This window comes from Megalopta genalis, chromosome 6 (assembly GCF_051020955.1).
Source record: "Megalopta genalis isolate 19385.01 chromosome 6, iyMegGena1_principal, whole genome shotgun sequence".
Taxonomy (NCBI): domain Eukaryota; kingdom Metazoa; phylum Arthropoda; class Insecta; order Hymenoptera; family Halictidae; genus Megalopta; species Megalopta genalis.
Genome location: NC_135018.1, coordinates 14,040,481 through 14,056,687, shown reverse-complemented (window position 1 = coordinate 14,056,687; position 16,207 = coordinate 14,040,481). Strand labels below are relative to the sequence as shown.

At 38.8% G+C, this 16,207-nt stretch overlaps 2 protein-coding genes across 4 annotated transcripts in view; one reads left to right on the top strand and one right to left on the bottom strand.

Moving 5' to 3' along the window:
• The window catches only part of LOC117226122 (uncharacterized), a 797,792-nt gene that overhangs the window by 86,863 nt on the left and 694,722 nt on the right, over window positions 1-16,207 (top strand). The gene's annotated exons all lie outside the window — the stretch shown is intronic.
• Window positions 7,761-12,388, bottom strand: LOC117226211 (uncharacterized). The gene is made up of 4 exons (XM_033480338.2): window positions 12,133-12,388; window positions 11,923-12,019; window positions 9,441-9,704; window positions 7,761-8,303 (listed from the first exon to the last, which is right to left on the bottom strand). The coding sequence occupies exons 1-4, from the start codon at window positions 12,305-12,307 to the stop codon at window positions 8,069-8,071; spliced, it is 771 nt and encodes a 256-aa protein (XP_033336229.2). The 5' UTR covers window positions 12,308-12,388; the 3' UTR covers window positions 7,761-8,068.

Sequence of the window (16,207 nt, the reverse complement as noted above, 5' to 3'; positions counted from 1 at the left end):
TCTTAGACATAACTACAGAGTAAATTCTCCCTAATTGACCCTCGGCTTGTGCATAAAACTGGACAATTTGGGAAGAAGAGGTACGATTATTCGAGCTTTGCTGCTAGTTTTTATAGTTGTTGGCAATCGGTAATTGTAAAAATGAGCCGCAAGGCTCGAATAATCGTATCTCCTCTTCCCAAATTGTCCATCTTTTTTCCAGGCCAAGCGTCAATTAGGGAGGATTTACTATAGTAGGAATAAAGAATATTAAAGCATAGTGGTCAGCTTTGCAGCGACTGATCGTCGCAATTAGTTTTCCTAGCTTTCTGGAAGCTTTCTTCTTATAAACCTACGCCTCGACTCATAAACATTTTATTGTACGAACTTGCGATACCGGAATTTTAGCTTATGTGAACGCGATTCGCGGGTGAACAATTCGGTCGATGCTGATTCGTGGGCAGCTATGTGACCAATATTGAAAGGTTTTTAGGTATCCGATTTCTTTGTTTTCGGATGTATTATACAGTTCTAAAAAAATAAGAGATACGTGTTCTTTTCATATTTAGAGGGTGAAACCATCCCACGATGTTTATAAGGTGAAATGAGAAAGGCGACTTCGAATTACCTCAAAAATGATTACCAAGCTTGGTATAAATTTAATTTGTTGCGAACGTTGAAAAATGTGAGTTCTTTATTCTTCTTGTCATTGCAAGCAACAGCAAAATTAAACAAAAATGTTCCGGTCGCTGTACAGTAAACATTTAAACAAAATTCGGATCGGTTAGCCCAGTTACAAAATAGTTACATACCGTTTTAAAACGGTGTTTTAAATTATTATTTTAAACGATGTTCGAATACCTCTTGCCAGGTACATTATACAGGGTGTTTCCTCCAACTGGATACAATGAAATATCTCGGAATGGGTTCAAGCTGTGAAAAAGATGTTCACACGAAAGTTGTTCAGTATAAAACGGCGTGTTGCGTAGTGTTAACAATTTGTTTCATTCATGTAATGCTTGAAGGATATTTCAAGCTAAACTTGATGTTCTCAAATCAGGCCATACGTTTCCTCACTCGTATTACGACTGTGCTTGGTTAAACGAAACACCGTATACACAAAAAATATCGATAGATTTACATTTTTACTTATTCGTAATCAACGAGATCGTAAAGCTGCTTTTGCTAAAAATTCTTGAATATATTTCCTTATTCGAATACGCATTATTATAAAAATTGTGAACAAATTCGAATATGAATTTTATCCTCTAATTCCTATGGGGCAACTTTTGTCAGTCGCTTTTAGACCTCGGTGGGTTTACAGTGTTTAACGAGTGTTGCAGCAGAATGTACCGAACGATCGTATCGTTCGCATTCATTGGATCTACGTCGATCAGTCCACCGGATTCGGGGACGAGGCTTCGAGCGGATCGTTCGAACATGACGCTGGGAAGGTGGCAGCGGTGAAACGAAAACCGATGTCTCCGGTATATTGTAGACGGGACACCTATTTCTTTGATCCCGTTTGTTTAAAGTAACCAAAGCATCACTTGTCGTTACGAGCTCTACGTATCCGATTTCAAAGTGGCCACGGACGTGCTAGTTGTTTTCTCAGTGTCCACGTACGCGGGACGATCGTTTTCAAACGAAATATTACCAGAGTCGAGCAAACGACCCCGCCGGTACACGATACTTTCCGTTTACCCTCGGATCTACTGACCCCTGCTTCCGAGAAATTTGTTACGCGGTCGATCGCGCACGCTTGCAAATTTTCCGCGGCCAGGATGCCCTCCACTATTTTAGTTCGGAGCCGCGCACCAACGAGCCGAACTTTCGGACTTGGGAATCCATCGTTCGGAACGAGCCCGATACTCGCAGATAAACTAGATTACATTGTTCCGTTTACAAGAAACTTTCGTAACAATAATTCCTTGGGTTCGACGGAATACAGTCGACTACTCGCTGTGTTCGCTGCACGTCGCTCGCTTGCTCTCTTCGAACTTGGAGTTGGTGTCACGCGATCCGATCGAATTCTTTTTAGAAACAGTCGTCCGATGAATTGACGCGAGTCGTGCCACCGTGAAAATCATCGAGACTAAGTGAACCGATATTTTTCGTTACCTAAATTCGTGCCAGACCTTGGTAACAATATTTCAGCTATGAATTACAAGTATTTGCGAATACCGTTTCTCTTAATTGTGTTGCATATGCTTTATTTGAGATCGTAATTTGTTTCTATATTATAAATGAAATACCAGATGAAATGCTTCATTCATTTCTCAGATATTTAATTAGTATTTCAAATATATATTTTGCACAATATGAACCTGAAATACTTTCTACTTATTTTAATTAATACGTCGTCGTGTTTCAGGTTCATATGCGAAAGAATATATTTATTTCAATTTTTTTCCTTTTATCGTGCGTGAAATGAAACGCTTGAATATTATTTCCATGAAATTCGTGTTTACATTTAAGATATGTACGTTGTTCAAAGCAGACAGATATTAAATGTTCCAATTACAATGATTAATTAAGGTAAATGTTAGAGAAAGCTTATTTCACAATGCAATATGTGTTTGTACTTTTACCATAAGTTTATTTTCTCCCCAGAAATATGAATCGTAAGAAGTAGAAATTCAAATAATTAACAGAAATTTAGACACGTGAAATATACTACTTCAAATAATTATTTCCAGTACGTCTTAAGAAAATACTACTCCAATCAATAATGTTCTTTACCATAAAATGACTAATCATTTTCAGTACATGTGCTTATCACTGCGACGGCAGGGATAAACTATTTTAACTAAATTATTTCCAATAGTTTCTCAAATATTTTTATTTAGGTCTGATTCATAACGATTCAGTTTAGAAATTGTAAAAAGCTCGAGAGAAGCTGGGTAACGAACACCTTTGTCACTAAAGCAGAGAAATGGAATTTCAAATAAGCCAATTTGCTTATTGGAATTTCTTGGTTTTTGACGAACGTGATTTAAGCACGGAACGAAATTGCAAGTTTTCAAGCTGCTGGCGCAAAAGCGCCGCACAGAAATTATAAAAGGATCAGACAATCGTGGCGGACGACGTTTCCCTTCCTTCAGGGTGCAAAACCGATTAACCGGAACTGAATGAAATCGCGTTCACTTTTTTAATGTTCGAATTGAACTTCGATCCGTGGGCGGAGTTGAAAACTGCATCAGCGTGGAAATTTGAAAAATTAATATTTTACGCAATGGTTCGCATATTCCGACTAGACGTGGTGCTCCGCGGTGCGCCGTGGATTTCAACCTTTTAACTCGTCGTTAATTAATTAGTCACGAACAGAAATCCAATAATAATATTCGAGATGGAGACCGTATCGTTCAGCGGAATTATTAAAATCTACCGAATCTCTGTTTTCTCGATTTCTTTCATTATCAAAATTAAAATGAACAGAGAAGTTCGGCATCAATTCGAGTCCAGGCCACTTTGCTCTACGTCGAACGAATTAAAGCCTGCATTATATGAGAGATGAAATTTTTCATCCTTAATTTATACTTCACTTTTATGTTTTCCTGGTATGTAGGGAATGTTAAAGTAGCATTCATCTTTCGAGGAAAGATATTGATTCACTTAATTTATTGTATTCATTAATACGTCTCGATTGTTTTTCCCCCACAGTTATACTGAAATTATAAAAACATTTCTGTCAGCAGTATTTTGACGAAATTCATTATTTGGGCATAGACGTTGTATAGATTATTGTATTTTATTTGACTTAATTTAATTTAATTTAATTTATTTCAATTTAATTTAATTTATTTCGATTTATTTTAATTTATTTTAATTTATTTTAATTTATTTTAATTTAATTAATATTACAATAATATAATATAATTTAATTTAATTTAAATTATTGTATTTTATTTTATTCTATTTTACTTTACTCCATTTCATTTTCTTGTTTCATTTTATCTGCTTTATTTTATTGCATGGTATATGATGTGTAAGGAGATGAACCACTTGTAATCCATAACGAAATCAATAAAGTTCATTATTATTTAGGCAACGTTCTATTGTCGAAGGCGTCTTATTTTCCTTAAATATTGTTTAAACACAATTAAATCTTCGCGCATCATTTGTAAAAAATGAAATGCGTGATTATCTTAACCAGATTCAATAAGTAATTCCATCGATCGCAATATTACATCCTGTCAAAAAAGAAAACGGATGTCTCCGCCTGGCAAATAACAACGTCAAAGAAATCTTGAACAATAGCAACTTAGGCAAAAAGCTGTTAGAATACAATATATATGTATACTTCACCAAACTTAGTATCAAATCACTGCAATTTAAGTGGCTACTCGAACAGTGTGATAGCTAGTGACGCAACTGCAAAAACAAATATAAATAATAACGGTGTTAACAAACAATACATCGCGTTGGAATCAGGAGAGTATGCACAATGTGTCGACGCCGGCAGCAATTTCGCAGCATTCGCTGTTAAAGCAGGAGAAATTCTTAAACATAAATTTGCTCTCTTTCGCGAATGAAATTATTTTTTAAACGAAATAAGGAAAAAAATCACTCTTTCTCGGTGCACGGAAATCTCTAAGAACGGAGCAGCGATTATCGGTACGCAAAATAGGTGTTGCAGCTGGAATCGTGAGAGGTGTTGGCCGTTTTCGTCGAAGTGTCTGTCCATCGCAAGACAGATCTACTTTGGAAGAAGCAACGCGTTAAGGGGGACCGTGATTAATACCGAGGCTGCCGTCTCGTTTCCCGGTGGAATTCGTAATTTTTCGGGGCCGATCTCTGTCCGTCAAAGAAGCTAAATGCCCACTCGAGCGGAGCCCGATGTGATTAATGTCCGCGTCGGATTCGTTCGGGCGCTTTTCGTCTTACGCAATTCGTGGAATGCGGACGCCACGAAATTTAATGTCCGCGAGAGCCGGCACCGGCCTCGGCAGAAATTTCTTCTTGTCCTGTAATTAGCTGGCACGGCGAGCACATTCAAAACGTCGCCCCGCGAAGACAGCTTGAAATTCCGGCGCCGGGGAATCGGAAGAATGCTTTGTCTTCTTAATTGCGAAAGATTGCGCGAGAGAAGTCACTTACACCGTTCCTTTTCTTTTTTTTCTTTTTTTTCTTCTGTTTTTTTCACCGTGCCGGCTGTCTCGAAATTCTACGGTCTGCTTATTGGCTTCGCGTTTATTAATTACTCGAGGGCTATTCCGGTTTCGTTCGCTCGCGACCCACCATCCATTTCTTTCCTTTTCCAGAGATTTTCTTCGAACTACTTCCTTCGAGCTGTGCCGATGTTGAAAAACGAGCACAAACGGTTGTTCTGCTCGACAATTATTTATATTGCTTCGTAGAAGCACACAGAAACTCGCGTTTTTTCCCCCCAGAACGGTTTTAGTTTCAATATCGCGGAATTTTTTAATAATACGTTCACAGCCGTGTTTCTCGAAATTCTATAATTCGTGGAATTTTTCGGCTACTGGTTTCCTGCTAGCACAGTTTCAATTGCTATTAATTGTTATTCATACGTCCGTTCTTGCGCCAGTATTGCAGGCTTTTTATGATACAATCACGAGGTATGTGTACGACCAGACTGCGGATTTTTATGCAAAATAAGAATGATCTGCATCGATTGCATCAGAAACTACATAGCAAATTCGTTCCTTTTTTAACAATTCTAGAAAAATTAAAAAGTGTCAGTGCCAGATTGCTTAAGAATATCAAAATATCGAAATATATAAAAGGAACTAAAATATATTTCTTTAATACGATGTCTTAATTTTTCATTATTTCACGATATTTCACGTAAATTATTGTAATATCCAAGACATTTACTGTCCACGTAGTCCAAAATAGCTTGAAGGTCTCGCTTTTTTCCAATACCTTTTTTTCGAAGTATACTCGAATAACGTAAGTTCATGCGACATGTCCTCTAAACCTAATCACACCTTTTCGCAAATAACACTGCTCCTTACGATGAATTGGTACATTATTGTACATCGTTTCCTACAAAAGCGGCGCTGGACAAACAGGCAATGTCATCTATTAGCATTATTTATAACTATTTATAAATACCTGAATGGTATATTAGCGTATTCTCACATCTAAATTTCTCAATGTTGGCACTTACGTTGTTTTCGACAAAGGCTGCTGAATTCTCGATTCGGCTGGAGACTTTGAAAGAAAGCGGCGATTTGGCGGGGCACAATTTTCCATAAAGTCGGCGATGCGTGCGGCGCTTTTGGTCAGCTGTGCCCGGCGCGAAAATCAATCAAAATCGGAACGTCATTGCGGTGCGTCGGGCACGCGAGGGTGCACGCTTGCGCAGCTGGCACCCGCTCGTACCCGCTCGCGACCCGCTCGCTCGCTCCGCGTCGAACAAACCAGAAAGAGTATCGGGTTTCGATTTTGCGTTTTCCGGCAGCAGGACAGCAAAGGCGGCAGATTTTCGTAATAACGTCACGTAGAGAGAGCCGTCGGGGGAGGAGGGGCCTTGGTCGGTCGATGGATCAAAGGAGGAAGCTGGCCCACCAGCAATTCGTGCTTTTAATTTAGCTCACGAACCGTTTGGCCTCCGGCAGCCAGGTCGTACGTGTCCGGGTTATCCTTACACAGAAATAACAAGAACGCGACGCTGAAATTCGCAGCCTACTTTTCAAAATGAAATCTTAAGCCCGCGTGGCCCGTTGCTTTCATTTCCGGGCCAGATGTTAGAACCTTTCGCTGAATTCGAGAATTTTCTCGGCACGGCTCCCAACGACCCCGAGTCCGCGACCACGATCGCCGGCACTCGGTTCCCGATCGTGATCGTTTCACGATTCTCTTCTGTCACGTGTGTCACGCGACAGCTTTGGCAATCTACACCGACCAACGATGTCTCTCTCTGTTCGGATATCTGTTTACCTTATTTATAAACGGAAAACCCCATTAGAGTACACAACAGATAGATAGAAGATGAAGACTAACAAATAAGATTTTAGTTTAACGAAAATTGATTCGAATAAAATTTTAGTCGAATGAAAGTTCGTCGGGATAAGATTTTATTCGAATAAGAATTTCTTCGTAGAGCAATTCGTACGAAAAGTAATTGATTTGCATAAAAATGATAGAATGTAAAGTGTTTTCTCATAGTTTATCGATGTATTCCTTTCATATTACTTTTTAGAATTATTCGAATAAAGAATCCTTCGAATTTATGACGAACAATGAATTGTTTGGATAACAAATTCAATTAAAAGAACTTCTTTCGGATAATTATATTCGATAAATTGTCTGACAAAATAACTATTGAAAGTGAACTGGGATCTGTGATAAGCGTCACGCTCTTCCTACTCACCTTAGAAAAAAAGTAACAAATATTTCAACGTCTTTATCATCAATGTTCGATGACGCGATTTGAAACGGGAGAAAGATTTAAAGCATTTAACACGTTCCGTGCCACGTGTATCATCGATGGTACACGCTTGCATGTTTACTTAGTGAACTGAACAAATTGTTTACAAGAAATTTAGAACCGAAGAATCAATTTCCACCGCAAGAATGGGCGTTGATAAGTTTTTGTTACGTTGTTATGTGTACGAGAATTAATAATTGCACGTAATACATCAAGTTTTAGTAAAATATCAAAGTGTGAAGATTCGAGTAAAAAAAGCTCGGCACGGAACGTGTTAATAACGTTCGATATATTTATTACTTGTGGATCACAAGTTGTGATCTGCTTCTGCTAAAGTAGAAGTCTAACTGTTTCTAAAATAATTGAATTGTTTTTTATTTATATATATTATATATTTCATTTGAATCACAGAAACGGCACCGTACACAACGCGACAACTGCACATCTCAACAACAATGTTCAAACAAAACCGAATGCAACAGCTGCAACAAAGCGGGACATTACCGATACTGAGTAACTGCAAATTGTAACAACCCTAACCGTGCATTGTTCACTGTAAACTCGGTTTCTGGAACGAAAAAAAATGACCACCTAGGCGTGAAACGTTAACACAAAAGCGTGGTTAAGTATTACAGAGCAAATGCGAACTGATAGAATGAACGATGAACGATTGATAATCGCCTGAACATGTTACATCGTTTTAGTCGATAAATCGTATTCTGCATCAGTGATTATACTGCAGATTCGAATTTTCAGGCTTGCTTGGATATGGGCAGGGAAGGTTAGCACTGTCATTGCCATACTTTCGAAGAATGCTCGCATGGACTCGGCGGCGTTGTTCTTCATTATCAGGCTCTTCGGAGCGAAGGAAGAATCGGATATTGCGGGTCGTACGCTATCCGTCATGGAGGATATGTCTTGATACCTTCGACAAAAGACTCTGCAATTATTTCACCGGTCTCATCGATTAAAGGAGAACTTTTAATTGCAGTTTCTAGCTTCGAACCCTCTGCACTCGAGAGGCGACTCTAAGGCTACACTGTAAATAAATACTGTTTCATCACGCTCCAAAGTAATAATCGAATCACCAAAATTTTGTTTATATTTAGAAAGCTGTTAAATGTGTCGTGTGTGTCGCAAGACACAATTACATCTGCATAAAATGCACTAATCGTAAACCACAGAAAATGGAAGCACTATAGTTCAGAAAAATTATTTTGTATTTAGAGTTAAAATGTCTCTGAGTCCAAAGGGTTAAAACTACGCGCTTATATCACTTCTCCTCTGCTAAACGCGCAATTAATCTTTCGAATTTTTCGAAATGTTTCTTTTATTTCAATTCGAGAACGTGCTGAATCGAATGAATCAAACATTCTCGACTATTTCAATAGAGTCGGAAAATTAAAGCAGCCTTAAATACAACGAATGAAAAGAAAGGAACGTTTTATCCTGAACGATTTATTCTGACAAAAAAAAGAAAAGTTTGTTTCAAGAATTTAGGAATTATTTTTGTAGAATAAACGATATAGTTTCCATAAAAGTGTTTGTCACTGCTAAACGCGACATGAAATGCTAGAAACAGGAGTTCCGCTTCTAATAAAAATGGCACAAAAATGCGAAGTGCATAAATGATACGGTGCGGCAATTAACCCTCCGCTGTCACGCTCGGTCAAACTCGGCCAACATTTCTTTTCGAAAGCGTGAAATTAACGATTCATTCGATACACTTGGAAGCAAGATGTGGAGTTCTAACGAAGGAAACGACGTTCTAGAAAGTTCATATTGTATTTTCAAATTTTTTGCGTCTCATTAGTGTTCCTAGTTTTCGAGCGACAATTGTTTGAAAATTGTGACGACACACGTGCCTCGCGTAGGAAGCGCGCCGTCAAGGACGTTACTAAGAAATGCGAGCACTTCGCATCTTTTCAGATCTGCTCCATACTCGTAATTGGCGCGACGAGTGGCCCAAGATTTCGAACACGTGTGCACTTCGTGACGGGTTCACTCGTCGTCCAACGGGTTAATTCGTGCAACGAAGCCGGGACGTGGTGAAGTTACACACCTGCGGACATTCGACTCCACCGATTGCCTCTCGCGGATCGACAGCTCGTCTTTCTGGATAGCCGTGCTCATTCTTGATCGCGATTTCGAGTTGGCCTGCTTCGGCTGCGTGACAGCGTTTGAGACCAAAGTCGAGTTGGTCCGGCCCGACTCCGAGGCTGTTGATAGCTGCGAGTGCTGGGACATGGATCGTGTGCTCCGTTTCCCGCCTTTCGGCGAGCTGCAGGTGCTGCTTGGACAGCTGTTGTCGTTCTGCAGATCCAACCTGAGCGAATTTTCGCGAACACGATTTTTCGGTTAACACGTTCGGCGACGATTATTCGTTATTCAATTGTCATTAGTCATTATTCAAGACAGTCGTTAATCAATTCATGACGTCGAAAGTAGAAAGTCAGTTGACTCGGTGCACACCAGTCGAGAGGTTCTTCGAAGAGAACTTTATCCCCCACGTGGTAATAGTGCAAAACGGTAGTGAGGAAACGGATAGATTATTCTATCGATTCTCAAACAGCCAGTTACCATTTATACACGCAATTAATCGAACATGTATGCTTATCAAATGTAACACTCTTCAAGTAGTTCCATTGGTTCGACTAATAACATAAAATTGTATTCGGGCTTGCGTATAAGAATTATTTAACCCTTTGCACTATGGCAACGAGTTAGACTCGCGATGATGATCTACTGAATTATACGGCACAACAAAATTATAGCATAGACAAATTTTGGATCAAAATTGGCCAACGTTTACCGACGATAATTCCGCGAAAAATCATCGTAGGATGATGAGTTTTTCTTTAAATTTTACCACTGTTTCTCGATTTTAAGTTTAATGCACTCTCACCACTGTAACCCTTCAAACGTTAGATTATGTTTGTCACATTGAAAATTGCCAGGTTCAACGAAACGCACGGACTTTGTAAAATTTTGTTCGGAGACGACGTTTGCAGTCGAACGAAGTTCGATTCGTCCGCTTTAATTGAAGGCAAAAGAAACGTTGCTGCGATTTTTTTGCGAACTTGGAACACCTTAAAGTAATCCTTGCATTTTTTAACTTTTTAGAAATCGGTTTTGCAATCGATAAATAACAATATAATAATAAAACTAAACAGCAAGCAAACTAGGACAAAGGTGTCTTTAAACACAGTTCGATGAACATAGGTAAAATGTGACTTAAGCATGTCATTATTGTACAAATATTGAATTAATGTGAATCGACTATATTTAGAAAACTTAATTTGCGAGAAATTCCAGGTAAGCAAAGTTCGAGATTAATTGAGATGATGTAGTTATTAAACAAGCTTTGAAATAGTTGATTATGTCAAGGTTATATCAGGGTTATTTATCGTTGTCTATACTTATGGAATATAATTTCAAGTCGCGGATTGTTCGAGTAATTTTCCTGGATAAAATTAGATCGATCGAAAACCTTTGGAATATCATTTTCTGATCGTTTTGTTCCGCCTGTTTGAGAATCGTAACGTCTTTCCGAGCAGTTTTTGATATATCCACGAACGACAGAGACATTTCGGTGTTCCCATTTATGTGTCCCGTTCCCCGCTCCGTATACTTCTATCAACGATCGTAAATCGATAGAAACCATTTCGGAAAGGCATTTTTTCTTTTACACCCCTTTCAGCTCCCTGCTCGTGAATGGAAAACAATTTTGAAGGTGGAATCCCTCGGGGACAGAAACGAAAACGCGGCAAAAGAGCTGAAACAGGTGTCAGGAATGGATACCAGTAATCTTTCTAACAGCTAGACGACTGTTGGCAGAGGTATACGTCTGCACAAGGGGACTGTTTTGAAGGAGACGCGGTGTACACAGAAACGGTGTTATTCAGTTCCGATGTAATTCGAGCGAACATATTGAAGGAAGAATTATTAAAGCTGCGAAAGTCTTCGGAAAACAGTAACATACAAAGTGCGACTAAATCGAATACAGTTACAGGTTATACGTTTCAGTATTCGGTTATTAATAGTCATCACTAGATCGCGGATTTTTATGCATTTACGACTAATAATAAAATTAATAATATTTATTTTTTAATAATATTATTTTAATTAACAATAATAATAAAATTTCCTCTGGTTATCTGTGTACTTCATTTGTACCATTTAAAGAGGTTTAGTAGCCCGTAAATGAATAATAATAATAATAATAAAATTAATAAATACTGAAAGCATTTAATAATAACGTCGATGTATTACTTCTGATCTACGAAAATGATTAAAACGGGAACTAAACTTCCAAATGACTTCTGTTGCGTACAACAGGCGCAGACATATTTTTATTTTGCATAATGAAACAAGAAAATTTGATTTAACAGATTTTCTCGAGGTCTTGCCAGACCAGATTCATCATAACGAAACGTTAACATTTCGTTGAAACACGAGATTGGGGACTGTCACGAAAAGTGAAAACATCCTCAATTGTACGTTCGCAAACTTTGATCAAAAGCCAACGATTAATTAATACTCACGAAGGCGCGGACAAAAAGTCGAGATTATGCGCTCGCAGGCTCTTCCTCCTATTATTCGAATCCTTGATTTTCAACCATCGTTGTTTCACCGCATCCACTGAAATCAAGCAAATACGTCCGATTTAAAATTGTTCGAGCCACGTCATTACTCGTGCTGACTATACTTTCTTCGGATCCGATAACGTTCAAACGTTTTAATTGCAGGAATACCTGGCGCATTAAATTTATCGGCGAGGTTTTCCCACATGGCGTCTACCGAACACGCGATATCATCCCGCAAATTAGTTTCGTACATAATGGGATTGCGTTTCACGAATTCGATCAACTCCGCCTCGTCGATTACGTAATGGCTCTGCATCGACGGCCTGCTGACGCTTCTCGGCATTTTTTCTCGTGGAAACGTAAGAACGAAAAATCCAAAGAAAGATTCGCCGCGATCTATTCTTTCGTTCACGATCACGCGAAAACGTTGCGCCGACTGCGAAACAATAAAGTGCGGTTTCGGGAACGGTTTTGTTCGCGGTCGATTTCCGTTTGTTTAAAATCTTGGCAACCGGGGGAATGTGCAATCTGAAAATTGTCACTGTAGACTATATCTATCTTCTCCAGTTACAAAACAAAATGTACAATTGTATCGATTTCCGAAAAAAAAATTCCGATCTGTAAGTGTGGTAAAAACGTGAAAAAGCATTTGATTCAGTAATTTGCCAATAAAGAACAGGACTTCTACGAGCGTGTGATTTCAAAGCCGTCGGGAAAAGGACAAAAAGTGTTCTACATATTGAAACATCGTCTTTCATTTTCTCGTGAAGGAACGAAACAACTTTCCGAACGTAAATCGAAACATTTCGTTTTTAATTCGAAAATTACAGAGTTATGCAGAATGACCGATTAGATATTTTTTGTTTCGTAGTTGTTGAAATTTTATGGAAAATGTTCCAATTAATTTCTTAATCCAAACATACGTTACAATAAAAATGGCAGGTCTGAATGCGGTTTTTTCGTCGTTATAAAATAACACACGTTAGTTATTTTTGGAGTTTGGTTGGTTAGTGTTAATTTAGGTTAAGGTACGAGATGGTAATATGGACACCTGTTCTCGGAAGCTTGCCATAAGCAGAGGAATTTTTTTTTAAATGAAACCTATGCGAAGAGATATATAAATGAACGAATAAAACAGAACCGTTGCCTTCGTTAGAACAAAATGATACTTTACGAGGTCCCACGTTGCCTTCCGTTGATTTTTGACAGACAACCGTTTAGGCTGAAAAGGAAAAATCTGCAAGTTCCACTGTGAAAATGTTATTTAATACCCGGCTGTGTTTAACGAAATCGTTGTGCTATTTGGCCCGGCGAGTACGGCCATAACCCGCGGAATAATTCTAATCGTCGAAGTTCCGAAAAAATTACACAGAGCCGACCCTTCGTTCCCCGGGGACGCGAGAATGGCGTCATTAACCGAAATGAGCGGTCCTTTCTTTACTCTTCCGAAAGAATCTTCCTTTGACTTCGCTGCTCCGCCGTCTCCTCCTCCGACTTTCCGCGTTATCGCCTGGGACTTTCGAGGGAATGGGGCCAGGCCATGTTTAAAATTCTCGTTCCTCGCGATTACATTAAGGACGTCTCATGCGCGCGGCCATTAATCTTCCGGCGCGACGTGTTGTTGAGAATTGTGTAACGCGGCGATCACGCGTGTCTATATTATCGTCGGACCTCTCGTTTCCCTCTCATTTGAGCCTGTTTCGACGAACAATTCCGCCGACGAGCATGCAGTTTGGAATTTTTCTGTTTACTGCGCTCCCGCAGGCTGTGCATGGAATTTTCAATGGCCGCGGCGCGGCAGTGCGATGAAATTTTTACCGAAACAATATGAAAATTTAGCGCTGCCAGCCAGTTGTAGTTACGCCGGATGTTATCCAGTTTTCGAGAAAAATCGCGCACCCTGCTCGTTAAAATATCCTTATTCGATAAAATACATGTGGCTTTATTCAATTTCGCATCAATTAAAGTTTCATATTTAATTGAAGCTCGTTCAATGCTAGTAGTTCGTTCCTTTTGCAGATATTTCAAAGTTGCGCGACAGCGGCATCGATTATTTTTAGTTGTTTCTCATTTTGCAGATGTTTGTGCGAATTTCCCGGTTTCGTTTTATAAAAAATATGAACGAAAGTATCTTTCGTTAACTAGCGAATCTCTCGTAGCGAGCGTCAAAGAAAAATGCTATCAGTTTCCATTAATATTCCTTGCAACAAACGAATGCTACAGCGAACAGTTTTTCTCACTAAATCAAAGTAATGCGATGAAAGCAGGATTTATGACTCCCTCGCCTTCATCTTCTATATAATTTTGTTATAAATTTACACACATGATCAATGTATAAAATTTAAATAGATTAAATCAAATTTATCGTATGTAGATTTGTATGCTCTTATATTCTTTTATTTCATATTAAATATCTCCTACGTTGTATATGAAATCATCGTACTCGTTCGTAACTGTGCTGTATATTTGGTAATAATAATATTCGGCAATATATCAGTATCAATCAACGTATCGCATAACGAATACATATTACAACGATCGATGTTCTAGAACGAACTAGTTCGTTCTTATAGAATGCATGTGTTTGCCAACGCCTTGCATTTGAATGCGTTTGCGATGCCTTGTATCCGAAGGCTGCATTCGATATTCGACGCAAAGCGCGAGAGCCTATAATAAAGTCTTCGCAAAGCGATCGATGAATCGAGATCGTAATGAGAAGGCACTGTGCTTGTTCCGAAGAGGATAAATCGATGTTTCGCGCGAGAAACTTGCGCTTTAACTGTTCAATGTTCGAGACATCGGTATCGTATTGAATTCCTAGGTAATATCTGAGGAGGCAGAAGCTCGCAAACAATGTTCGTTATTACATTGCTTACCAAACAAAATGGTACTCGTGTGTAGAGCAATTCCCCGCAGTCTTATTACCCGACATCCGCTTTCCTAAAGAGTATAATTCACGAGAGTCTACTCAGAACTACGGTAGCTATGCCGCAGAGTTACCACCGCGTCGTGTGGACACGTAGCATAAGTTCAGCCCTTAGCGGGCCGGTGTCCCTCCAGCTTTAATGTCTGCTGATTATAATCTCGTCAACGAGTTATGCCATTAGAAGCAGGCTACGTCATAATGCCGCCATCCACCCACGCCTTCCCGTCGTCCTTATCCGTTTCCGTCGGCCGGGAACTCCTCCGGGGAGATACCGTTGTTCTTCATCCCTTCTTCGCCGGAAGTAACGGCGGCGTACCGGTCGAAACGTAGTTACTGTCAATTACCGGATTAAAGCCCGGCTCGTTCGGCGATGCCAAATATTCGACGCGCGCCATTATCACGCTCCTCTGCTGTCTTCGTCCCGCCCCGTAACGACCGTGATTATTTCTCCTTTGCGCACGCCGACAGAAATTAACGCTGTCGATTGTATTCGAATCGACGTTCAATTGACCCGTAATTTCATGCTTGTCCCGCTCAGATTTTAGCCGAGCGCCAATTTCCACTTTGACGGACAAAGGTCTGTATCGATCTTTAGGTTGTTCAAATTTTCAAATTATTTTAGACCGAGTTTGGACAAATTCGCTCGTTCGACCGCGAGTTTCCACGAGAAGTCAAAATTGCCTTCATCGATTTTAAGATCCATACATTTCTTTCTTTAATGACTTCACCGACACGATTTTAATAGGCTGACACTTTATAGATAAATGCATAAAATTATTAGTAAATATTCAATTTTATAAAATGTATAATTTGTTTTAGTTTTTAAATAAATTCTGTATATCGTATTCCGTTTTCACGGAATTTTATACAATGTGACACTTCTTGTACTTTTGTCTCTCCGGTTTGTATGGAAATAAATCGTATAAACTAACATGTTTAAAAAAATACTAATTGAAGGCAGGTTTAAGAAATATTTTGTAAAATTGAATGAGAACCGTCCTTTTCTCTAATGAATGTTTTCTTATCGATTAGTTGGGTCCTAGTTGGATAATGTGCTTACACAGGGCATTTTTTAAGAAAGATTATTATTTAGTAAATTCTTTTTATTCAGTGACATGGTTTTAAATATATATTATATACATTATCTTTATTTCATTCAATTTCTATTTTATAAAATGAAACATTCATCTACTTATAATGTAACTTAAAAATCATATGAACTAATATATTCGAAAGATACGTGTGTAAAAAATATTTCAAGGCTATCAGTTTAAAGAGTGTTTAAAAGATACTAGCTTAAAAAGATTTAAAACATAC